This window comes from Pipistrellus hanaki (assembly GCF_964339955.1).
Source record: "Pipistrellus hanaki genome assembly, chromosome: 15".
In the NCBI taxonomy this organism is placed as follows: Eukaryota; Metazoa; Chordata; class Mammalia; order Chiroptera; family Vespertilionidae; genus Pipistrellus; species Pipistrellus hanaki.
In genome coordinates, this window is record NC_140517.1 from 3420085 (window position 1) to 3432445 (window position 12361).

The following is a 12361-nucleotide window of genomic DNA, read 5'->3' on the forward strand; positions in this document are numbered from 1 at the left end:
AATATGGAAGATTCAAGAACAGACTTTCAAGCACAAAACAATAAGATAAAATTTTATTGATATAGTAGGATGGGGATACTAGGTAAAGGAGAAACAGGGATGATATAAAATGACTAATAGTTAAAAGTTTTGTAAATGTACTTTTAAAATGGATGATAGTATCAAATTACTATACTATTTAGAATCCACTGGCTTTGAAAATATTGGTATTAACAAGCAAAGCATATTTTTATACAACATTTGATGGTTTATTACCATTAATTTTATTTCATTCAACTTTACTAAAAGTGGTAAACAAATTTTACCTCTAAGCAAATCAAAGCTTTGTTCTAGCAAAACTGTTTTGCTGGTGCACAAAATAATATCATTTTTCTAAAATTTAGTGTCCCCAGCCTAAATATAAGGAAACTATTAGAATTTCTTATGAACTTACAAATACTTATAAAGCAGTTGACCTTGGCCTCTGTTCTTGCCCTTGATCGCCTTATCTCAACCATGAAAAAGAAAATCCAGAAATTGTCCCTGAGTGTCCTGTTGTCTTTCTCCGATCTTCCTCTCCGTTGCCAGGCATCCTCACTGTCCCCTGTTCCTGCTAAAGTTCCCTGAAACTCGGGTTTTTGCCCCAGTGTTTCTTTCCCTCCGTTCACAATGGTGTCAGGCTCCTCAAGCATGGAAATGTACACTACACTCATTTATATACCAAGGCGTTTCGGAAATAAAGTGATTCAAGCCTATAGATAGGAAAGGAGAAAGCAAAATAAAAAGTATTAATAAAAAGGCATAAAGTTAACTGGGTGACCGAGGGTAGGTAGGGGCAGAGGAAGGAACTGCTTTCTAAAAATCCAATAATTATTTAAAAGGCTCAAATGCAATGCAAACTTAGGGAAAAGCTAGAGATGAGGAGCGAGGCCGAAAAATGAACTTGGCAGACAAGCCCTGGCTATTCTTATGTTTAACATTAGGACACCGAGCTGTTGAGTCTTCTTTCTGGGAACAGTTTGGATATGAAACCATCTCATGTCAATGCTCCTTGGATGTTTTCTTTTCGAGAGCGCCCTGCTGTGTGGCTCTCGCGATGGGGGACATGCCTGAGAAAACGCTTTAATTTCAGCCCAGGCGAGACTGCGCGAAGTGGTTATTGTGAAATGCTTTTTGACCCGCCTGGGCCTCCGGCGCGGACTACATTTCCCTGCAGGCCCTCCTCGGCGCTACGGGTGCCGACGTGAGGTCACGCGCCGTCGGCCGCGGCGCAGTCGCCGTGCGAGCGGCGGAGACGGGCGGGCGCTTCGCGGTTTGAATGGCTGCGGGTCCGGGCCTGCAGCTCACCTGAGGACTGGCCGCCCAGGGGTGCGCCATGCCGTCCGGAGGCGACCAGTCGCCGCCGCCCCCGCCACCCGCTCCGGCGGCGGCGGCCGGCTCCGAGGAGGAGGAGGAGGAGGAGGAGGAGGAGGAAGAGGAGGACGACGACGGGGAGGCGGAGGACTCGGCGCAGCCGACCCGGACGCCGACTCCTCAGACCCAGCAGCGGTTCGACGAGCTGTGCTGCCGCCTCAACATGGACGAGGCGGCGCGGGCGGAGGCCTGGGACAGCTACCGGAGCATGAGCGAGAGCTACACGCTGGAGGTGCGCCCCGGGGCGGGCGCGGGAGGGCCTGCGGGCCGGTGGGCACGCCCGCCGGGGGGGGGGGGCGGACCTGTCTGCCCCCCATCCCCATCCCCATCCCCATCCCCATCCCCATGGGCCGGGCGCCCGCTGGGACCCCCGACAGGCCCCGGCGTGGGCACCCCCGCTGCGCGCGTTGGACCTGGAAGCCTGGCTTTTGCAGAGCTCTCAGCGGCTCCGGAGGCGGGCCCTGCCTTTCTGCTCTTCCCTTTGGGCTTCCCAACGGGGAACACCTGTTGCCCTAATGCAGCCCCCGGGAGGGAGGCCGGGGTCGCGCCGGGGTCGTGACTGCACGTTGACAGCCACCTGCGCGGCGGCGGGAGCAGGTGCGGCGGCCGAGGCCGCGCGGGGAACGGGAGGGACTTGCCCGTGTGGGCGCCGCGATTCGCCCGAGGTTGCTTGGGATCCCTGGTCTCCCTTCCTTTTCTGCGGAACCAGATCGCCTGTGTCCGGGCATGGCATCTGTGTGGGTCGGCGCGTGAGGTGTCAGGGGCTGGGTTCGGGGACGTGGGAACGCGGGGAGTCCCTCCCAGCGGCAGTGAAAAGGGGCCCCCGGCCCCTTTGACATTAGGAAGGCAGGGCTACGACGACCTTGAACCCCTTTCGGCCATCCCTCCACCCCCACCCCACCCCGACACGGCCCTGGGCTCCTACAGTCCCTGTGCTCTGGGCTTGTTGTGGTGCCCCTGTCTGCGGACGGAAGGGCCTGCGGGTGAGAAGGACGCTCCTCGTAGCCAATGAGGCTCCAGGCTGGCAAGCCCCGCCCCTCCGCGGGCCAATGGGAAGCGACGCGGAAGTGCGGGTTGTTTATCAGCTGTTTCCTCGCCCCCGGACCGTGCAGCCCGCAGACAGGAAGCCACGTGACTTTCACAAGTGGTTTGACAGGTTTTGGAAAGAGGAGTTAGGCTGGAGAGGTAGGCCCTGGGTGGAAAAGCCTAGCCAGGGATTGGAGTATACCGAGAGTATTTTTTGCGTACGTGCCACTAAGGTGATTTTTGGAGTTGTTTTTGCATTAATAGGATTATTTTTTAAATATGTTTTATTGATTTATTTTTTATTTTTTTACAGAGAGGAAGGGAGAGGGATAGAGAGTTAGAAACATCAATGAGAGATAAACATTGATCAGCTGCCTCCTGCACACCCCTCACTGGGGATGTGCCCTGCAAACAAGGTATATGCCCTTGACCGGAATCGAACCTGGGACCTTTCAGTCTGCAGGCTGACGCTTCATCCACTGAGTCAAACCTGTTTGGGCTCATTAATAGGATTTTAATTCCATTGTTGTTGTTTTTTTCCTTCCCATTGTTATGTGGACAGGAAGAAAGAAAAGCTAGTACTACAGTGGCTTTAGTATTGGACAGATCTAGGAGATTTTGGACAACTTACTTAACCACTCTAAAATCAGTTTTGTGATATGTGCAATTGAGATATTTGTATCTGAGTCACAGAGCTGTTCTGGAAGTTAAATGAGGTAGGAATAGGTAGTTTCTGGCACATGCAGCACCCGCAGGAACAGTGCTGTAGAGTAGACCAAGATACTTAGATGATCTGATTGACCAGGCCATGTTTCTTTTCACTGCCCAGTGGTTTTTGGGGTCAGGCAAGGAGAAGGGTTCTTTTGGTGCTGAGCTTACGTGCCTCCAAATAAGCTCTTATTATACCCTCTTGAGAATCCTGTAAATTACATAGAACAAGCGTTATCACCATGCAATTGGGGTCTTTAAATTCATAGAGAGGAAGTCCGGTGTTACACAAGCAAGTGACAAAAAACGGATGGTTAGTAAGTTATTTTTGAAAATGAGTGATTACTTACCGTAATTTTTTTATGACTTTAGTCCCAGAGTCTTAGCTCAGCATAGCCAATAGATTAGTATTTATTCATGTATTAAATATTTTTTTTGTATTAAAACTGTTCTTTGCCAGGCACTATTGTAGGTGCTGGGAATAGATTGGGGTACAAAACTTAAACACCCTGGCTTGTAGAGCTTGTAGTCAGGTACGCTACCAGGTATAAGAGAACGCAATACTTACTACAGAAGACTGGCTGCAGAGTTTTATCTTTTGATTTTTTGTATTTTCCTGTACTTCATACTTGTAGCTCTTTCCATTCTTGCAGCCCTCAGATAAGAAAACTGAGCCTCTGTGATGGTTAAGTAATTTGCCCAAGGGGTTCTGCTCCCATTGGCCTCCCCAGGCGCAGGTCCTAACAGAGCCAGGTGAATCTGTATTGCCTTTTATGCCCTTGAAAGTTCAAAGTGACCGAACACAGACCCCTCCTGTCAGCAGAAAATGGCCCTGGCCAGTTTTCCCAGTGGTTAGAGCGTTGGCCGACGCTCCAAAGGGTCATGGGTTCGATTCCCAGTCAAGGGCACGTACCTTGGTTGCAGACTCCCATCTACATCCTGGTCTGAGTGGGAACCAGAGGCAGCCAATTGATGTGTCTCTCTCACGTGGATGTCCTCCCTCCATTCTCTCTAAGGGAGTCAATGGAAAAAATATCCTCACGTGAGGATAAAAACAAAGAAGAGCACATACATGAGGGCCATCACTGAAAGTACCCACAAACACATAAATATAAATAACACTTTGGGATTAAACCTAAGAATTTTTATATTGAAAAAAATATATATATTAGTAGCCCTGTGCATGAATCCGTGCCCCAGTAGCTCCCTCTGCCCCCTCCCTCCCATAGCTTGCTGCCCTGCCCCCTTCTGTAGCTCTCGGTCACCCCACCCTCCTGCTGATCCGTGATCCTGATCCCGTCGTCATGCGGCCTGTTATTACGCTTCACAGCATAACGACCATTTGCATATTGCATCTTTATTATACAGGATAACTCATTAAGTAACAATTTTCATTTGTTTCTCTAGGGAAATGATCTTCATTGGTTGGCATGTGCCTTATATGTGGCTTGCAGAAAATCTGTGCCGACTGTAAGCAAAGGGACAGCTGAAGGAAACTATGTGTCTTTAACTAGGCTCCTGCGATGTTCAGAGCAGAGGTAACTACGCTTGAACTTGAAAAATAGTGTGACTAACACAGCAGGCACTTGTATGAAGAGTTTACTGTTAGGAGGTGATCTCATTCTGTCATATTGAAGAATTCTAAATAAGGATATTGAGAAACCTTCTGAAATACTCCAGATTGAAAAGTTAAATAAAATATTACATGCTGTTACACTGCAAACTACATGCACAGGACTTGTAATATATATGGAATGTGTTAATGTTTCTAAGTTTCTATTTGTTATATAAGCAGCACTATTATAATCAGTTACAAAAAGAGTCAAATAATGCTTTCAAGAAGAGGCAGAAATGCTTTTCCTATTAGTTGTGTAATTGAATTATTATACTTACTATTTGTGTCTTGTTGGTGAATTTTTTTCTATGGCTTTTTGAAGATCAGTGGGAAAAGGATGTTTGGCATTTTGGAGGGTAAATATTCCTTGTCATAATTTATGGACCTAGCGATTTAAAAAAAATCACTATTAAAATAATTACCAAGAAATGTAATATTTAGCTGTAGTCTTTTATTGACTTTGAACTGACTCCATTCTGAGTAAATATTTAGGCCTAAGAACAAGAGGCAGTGTATAAAGAGCTGAAGTCAAAGTAAAAAACAAACCAAGCATTTCATACTCATTAGATTGGAGAAATTTGAAGTCTGATAATACCAATATTGGTCATTATATAGAGAGAAACTATATTACTGATGTGCATTTGCTGATTTGCTGAGAGAATAAATTGACAGATCACTTCAGTGGGAAATTTGGCACATTTCTCTGACTCAATTCTACTTCTGAGGTAGTTGGTAAAGAAATGCTTATGTACAAGAATGTGTTCATTACCGTATTTTTGGTTATAATAAAAGTTAGGAACCTCAATTTCAATTGATTGGGGAATGCAAAAATTCATGGTAGTTCATATGAAGGAATACGTCTAGCAATTAAAATGAATGAATTAGATCTACATGTATCAACATTAACTCGGCAACAGTATTGAATGAAAAAGCAAGTTGCAAAATGCTACTTATTATATAAAATTATAATCACTCATACAAAAGATACTGCTTACTGTTTTTGGATACAAGTATATCCAAATAGTAACTCTAGTAAGTGGTGGATGGGAAAGAGTCAGACTAACTGTAGAATGGTGTTTCGGGAGAGAAGAGTGGGGAATGAGATTGAGGGAGAGTCCAAATGGAAACTTTGGCTGTTTCTATAGAGCAAGCAGACACGGCCGAATTTATTCACTATGTTAATATTTGTGAAACCTGGCAGTCGGAAACATGAATATTCGTTGTGTTACTCTGGTTAATTATTTGTTTTCTTTAACCAATTTTGTAAATAAAACCTACGGTTCTATGAGAATAAAAGTTGATTAGGAAGATCAGAGAAATCATTGTATAGGAGATTAAGCTAGTCAGAGGTAGGAGTTTTGATTTTACTGTCTAAAATTAATGTAATTAAATGAATTAATTTTGACTTAATTGCATTTGTATACTTGGGTTAATTGAGAAAATATCTTTTGTTTTTAATATTAGCCTAATTGAATTTTTTAACAAGATGAAGAAATGGGAAGAGATGGCAAATCTACCCCAAGATTTCAGAGAGCGGACTGAGAGACTAGAAAGAAACTTCACCGTCTCTGCTGTCATTTTTAAGAAATATGAGCCCATTTTTCAGGACATTTTTAAATATCCTCAGGAGGAGCAGCCTCGTCAACAAAGAGGAAGAAAGCAGCGGTATGCTTTTCTCTCTGCTGGCTCAGGATGTGCGTGTGTCTGTCTGCCACCGTTTTGATCCCTTGAATTTTGTCCTGCAGTTTATTTTGCTTAGTCTTAAAAAACAAATGTGACTTCATAAAGAACATTTTACTCCTTTAGCTTTCTTTTAATAATAATTTCTTGCTTTTCATTGCATGTTAACCATGAACAGTTTGGCTACTTTCATATTGCAAAATGTATGAAACCCCTTTTCATACGTTTTCATAAACTTTCACTTTTCACGTAAGCAACCAAATATGCAAAAGTCAGAACACAGATATTTTCACCAAAATATTTAACTTGGGTATAGAATTTGACCGCTTGATTTTCTATTACTGACAATATTTACTGTGTCATTTTCTCTATTATAATATATACTGACAATTCCTGTTATTTTACTTTTATGTCAAATTGAATACTAAATAATCCCCATGAAGGGGCTTCTCTGTGTATTTTGATATTTACGACCAATCAAGAGTCCAGAAGATGGATTGGGGGCATCAGTGGGGAGCAGAAACTTATAAACTCGTGCTTTCTGATCATGTCTGAAAGCCTGCACACTTAACTTTGACCCAATATTTTTCACTTTTCCAGATAGATAAGCACAATTCGGAGAAAATAGTCCCCTCCTTATCCCGTTTCCCTTCCCTTGGTTTCAGTTACCTACGGTCAACTGCGGTCTGAAAATAGTAAAATTTCTAGGAAGTTCCAGAAATAAAGAATTGCGCAGTTTAAATTGTGCCGTTTTGAGTGGCATGATGAAATCACCTCTGTCCCGAGGGACGTGAGTCACCCCTGCGGCCAGCTTCCCCACCCTGCCCAGCTGCAGGCTCCGGTTATCGGATGACTGGCTTGGGATCACCTCAACCCTGTTTTATATAATAACGGCCCAAAGGACTAAGTTAGTCACGCGGGCAATTCAGATATGCCTAGAGAAGCCATAAAAAATGCTTCCATTAAGTGAGAAGGTATGTATGTATGTACATGTAGGAAAAAAGCATAGCATGTGTAGGATTCTGTTTCTTTAACCAATTTTGTAAATAAAACCTGTGGCAGTTTCAAGACTCCCCCAGAGGTCTCGGAGGAACCCTGTGCCCATAAGGGGACCACCACAGCGAGGATCAAACCCCCTAAGCAGTTTGCTCTCGGGTCCTCACCTCATAGAGCCAGTATTTATTTATTTATTTATTTATTTATTTATTTATTTATTTAATATATTTTATTAATTTTTTACAGAGAGGAAGAGAGAGGGATAGAGAGTTAGAAACATCAATGAGAGAGAATCATCAATCAGCTGCCTCCTGCCCACCCCCTACTGGGGATATGCCCACAACCAAGGTACATGCCCTTGACCGGAATCGAACCCGGGACCTTTCAGTCTGCAGGCCTATGCTCTATCCACTGAGCCAAACCGGTTTCGGCTAGAGCCAGTTTTTAGAGCACCTTGTGTGTTAAACTAAGAAGTCTGCCTCTTCTCTTGGCAGCCATCAAAACTAGATCGTTTCTCACCTGCCTGAGGCAGGGCGCTGGCAGTTAGTCCTTGCTGGGGCTGGTGAATCAAGTCCGCAGTGCCAGTGCGGGAGCCATGCCTCAGACTCCCAGTGCCTCCCATCAGAGCGCTTTATTAGAAGGCGTGTACTGGGATGTGGAGGCAACCGCTGTCTTATCCACACCTGAGCGGGCTTTGAGCAGGAAGGCCAAGCTCAAAACAGGTCTGAACCTCCAAGCAGACAGCTTGGCAAAAGACAACGGGTCCTCTTAATAACAGGAGTACAAGGGATGCCAGGAAGCCCAGGCTTTACCTTAAGAAGGCCCATTGTGACTTGATATAGCAGGGAATGCTTTTAGCGACGGAGGGTTTACATCCCATCAGCCATGGCAGCGGGAAAACATGGGGACATAGCTGACTGCACGCCTGGGTCTTAGAGCAGCGTTCGCCCTGCTGGTGCCACTGAGGGAGCTGCTGGTCCTCGTTGGTTTTCTGCGCTGCCTTCTTTTTTTTTTTTTTTTTTTAATATATTTTATTGAGTTTTTACAGAGAGGAAGAGAGAGGGACAGAAAGCTAGAAACATCGATGAGAGAGAAACATCGATCAGCTGCCTCTTGTACACCCCCTATTGGGGATGTACCTGCAACCAAGGTACATGCCCTTGCCCGGAATCGAACCTGGGACCTTTTAGGCCGCAGGCCGACGCTCTATCCACTGAGTCAAACCGGTTTCAGCTGCGCTGCCTTCTTGGCCTCCAGAAGCTTTTGTGGTTATCTAGAACCTTCTTTCTGAGCCGGGCTCTTCCCTGGCTCCCAGCTCATCCTTACCAGGATGGGTGGGAGTAGAACTTCTCTTTCCCTGTGAAGCGATCTGCTCTCAGAGCGTCTGACGGGGGTTTGTGTCTCACCTGAGTTAGTCATTTGTGGCGTCTCACGAATTCTTCTGTCACCATCTGATTTCTCTCTCCCCACAGGCGACAGCCTTGCACCGTGTCTGAAATTTTCCATTTTTGTTGGGTGCTTTTTATATATGCCAAAGGTAAGAAAAGGAATAATTATTTAGATACTACTTTATTTAAATGTTTGGACACTACTTTTGTCAACCTATAATGTGTACAAGGAAAAGGTTCTCGCTGAAAATGTCTCAGTGGTTTTATTCACAGGTTTGTTTGTTTTTTTTAAGTATTGCCTTTTCACAAAAGTCTTGGATTTCTTTATAAGATCCAAAACTCCTCTTATTAAATGGAAAAGTTTAAAGTTTCAAGCACAGTGTCTTTTCTAGCCAAACCTATTCTTCTGAATTATGGACTGAAAACACATTGGTGTGTGTCTGCATTCTTCATGAGACAAGTCTTATTTAGTTGAGTGGGACTGGGTATCCTCAGTAGTTCAGGTTGCTTTCTGCATCTTATTCAGATAAATATGCCCAACCAGTACCTTTGCATACAATGTATTTCCTCTCCCTTTTTTCTCATTTAACTTGGCCTACCCAACATCTGCATTCAGTAAAAAAAAAGATTTGATTTGTTTTGTCCTGTCTGTGTTTCTCTGTAGAAATGATTCTTACTAATCTAAAGAAGAAAAGGAAGTGCAGTTACATAAGTCACATGCTTTTTTTTTCCTGGACTCTATAGAATGCCTTTGGCATAAAGATAGCCCAATGAAATGCAAAGTTAAAATAAAAGTCAGAGCTGCAAGGAGTTTCAGAAATAAAAGAAATTCTCATTATTAGATCAACTAGCCCAACGTACTTACTTTCAAGATTAGGTCAGTGAGCCCCAGAGACAAAGCCGGCCCTGAGCCGCATCTCCCGGCTCTCGGTGTCACGCTGGAGGTGAAGGCCTCCATCCAGCAAGGCCCGCCCCCCCGGTGGTCTTGCTGTTGGACCTGTCAGATTGCACTGGTCCTTCCTGGCTAGAGCTCTCCCTCCCCCCTCTGGGCTGCATGCTTCATCGGAAAGAAGAATCTTCTGTCAAAAGTAAGCTCTTCCGTCTTTGCTCTCCAGCACTCTATTTCTTTATTTTCTTTCTTTTTAAAAAAAAAATATATTTTATTGATTTTTTTACAGAGAGGAAAGAGAGTTAGAAACATCGATGAGAGAGAGACATCGATCAGCTGCCTCTTGCACACCTCCCACTGGGGATGTGCCCACAACCAAGGTACATGCCCTTGACCGGAATCGAACCTGGGACCTTTCAGTCCGCAGGCCGACGCTCTATCCACTGAGCCAAACTGGTTTCGGCTCTGACTATTTCTTTAGAGGAGACAGGTGTGGTGGTGGTGGGGGGGGGGGGGGGAATACGATCACAGCAGGAAGTAAAAGGCTTAGAGCCTGCAGACAGCTGTCATGCCGGCTGCAGCCCTGGCTGCCGCGTTGGCTTGCTGTTCGCGTATCTTCCGTGTGATGCTAATCTGGTCACTTGTGGGCAGGTATGTCTGACTTCTGGGGTTTTGTTTTGCTTCTGTCTTTTATGGCAGAGTGTAATGGAGAGTCAGCGTGCTATCTAAATCATTTGTAAAGAATCGTATTGCCCTTGTGTGGATTTTGGTCTCACCTGATCCACGAGGGTGGCATGTGTTTTGTCTCTGCAGCTGGGTTTTATCTTATTCATTCAGTCTGCAAGTGCTTGATCTGCACAGCCTTTGCTCCCTCACAACCAGGACTGTGGTCTTTGTGATTCTCTAGGACAGGGGTCCTCAAACTTTTTAAAGTGGGGGCCAGATCACGGTCCCTCAGAGAGCTGGAGGGCCGGACTACATGAACTACTAATTCCTACTGTAACACCTCGGCTGCGCTCACTGCCCAAAAAACCTGGCGGGCCGGATCAGACTCCTCTGCGGGCCGCATGTGGCCCGCGGGCCGTAGTTTGAAGACCCCTGGTCCAGGATCTTTCCTAGGAGAGCAGTGCGTACCGGTTCGTGATGTCCGTATGTGGGGGAGCTGTTGCCACCTTCCTCATGGCTTCCTCTGCACCACGCGGCACCCCAGCTGGTCTCCTCCTTGCTCAGTAAGCCCACTGTGAGCCTGTGTTGACTTCCTGTGGCGAGCACACGCCAGGGACACGCCTGGGCTTGTCCTCCCGAGGGGCTGTGCGGCGGCCCACATCTCTTTCCTGTAAATGAGCCCACGCTGGAGGTTACGCAGGTTGTTTTGTTGACTGAAAGGTGAACTATCGCACAGTGAGATCTACCCCCGGAGCTGGGATTTGAAATGTGAAGCATGTCACGTTGGGACAGTCCAGGAGTTTAGCTTAGATCCTAATCTTCAAGGGCAGGTCAGCGCTTCTTAGAGGCCGCAGGGCGAGCGGTCGCCGGGGGGCTTTTCCTCCTGCAGCAAGTGCAGCCAGCCGCCAGTCCGGGCTCGCAGGGTGGTGGCTCTGTAGCTGGAAACCATAGACACTACCACTTCCTGTTTCACATCCGAGGAACTGAGTACATTTAGTGTTAGACGTATCTAGAGCAGAGCCACGCTCGTTACTGTGGTTATAGCCATTTTTTACCTATTAATCATCATTTGCCTGTCTTGCAACAGAAAAATATTTTTTTCTCTCATTAATTTATTTAAGTTGATTTGTTGAATGTTTCCATCTGGACAAAATAGGATTCCTCACGTGTGATGGGGCGGTAAGTGGTAAGTTTACTCGGTGGAGAGGAGAGAAAAGGCCTGAAACAAAGCAGAGTGAATGAGTGTGCGTGTGTGTGTGTGTGTGTGTGTGTGCGCGTGCGTACATTGGGTAGGCATGAAGTGGGAAACTGTTGAGAAATATTTCGAATGTCTGCCAGATATTTAAATTGAATTCATTTGATGTTATAAGTAAAATCAATGTGAAGCATATACCGTATATGCAGTGTTTAATGAAAAAAAGGATATGCTCAAAGTTACAAGTCTACAACTACTCCTTAATTTCTAAGAATAACAAAGCTGGTTACTGGCTGGAAAAATTGTTTTCAATGTCAGAGTTAAACCAGCACTGCAGAAATGACATGGTTTCAGTTTTTCCCCTTTGTTATCAAGCACCAACAGTTTGTGGGATATCGGCTCTAGATCTTAAATATCTTTCATTGTGATCCTGCTGCATTCATTTGTATGAGTTTGTGTTCATACACAGAAAAATATTTTAACTCCTACTGTTTAAGTCTGATTATAGGTTATGGTCTTTATAAAGTACATACATGAAAAAAAAATTACATGAATAATTTTTTAGCTGTTCACATGTGATTCTATTGATTTTCTTGACAGAAAAATATTTTCATATAAAACAATTACTTACAGTTTGAGATCATTTATAAAGTTGTCGGTGTTGTGAGTTTTCCAAAGACAGACCAATGATTATAAAATGTTGGGCAGCTAATGGGCATTAAATAAATGCTTGTTTATTGAATACTAAGTGAACAAATGGCATTTTTAGTAAAGTTTTAATTTTCATTAAACTCTTAAGAAACTCA

General features: G+C 44.8%; 1 protein-coding gene across 2 annotated transcripts in view; it reads left to right on the forward strand.

Moving 5' to 3' along the window:
- The first annotated feature begins 1232 nt into the window (after positions 1-1232).
- RBL2 (RB transcriptional corepressor like 2) overlaps positions 1233-12361 on the forward strand; it is a 47663-nt gene continuing 36534 nt past the window's right edge. For both annotated transcript variants that reach the window (XM_084861217.1, XM_084861218.1), the window contains exons 1-4: positions 1233-1624; positions 4534-4664; positions 6206-6406; positions 8890-8954. In XM_084861217.1, the coding sequence (XP_084717343.1) occupies positions 1355-1624; positions 4534-4664; positions 6206-6406; positions 8890-8954 (667 nt within the window). In that variant the 5' untranslated portion in view covers positions 1233-1354. The remainder of the gene's footprint in view (positions 1625-4533; positions 4665-6205; positions 6407-8889; positions 8955-12361) is intronic.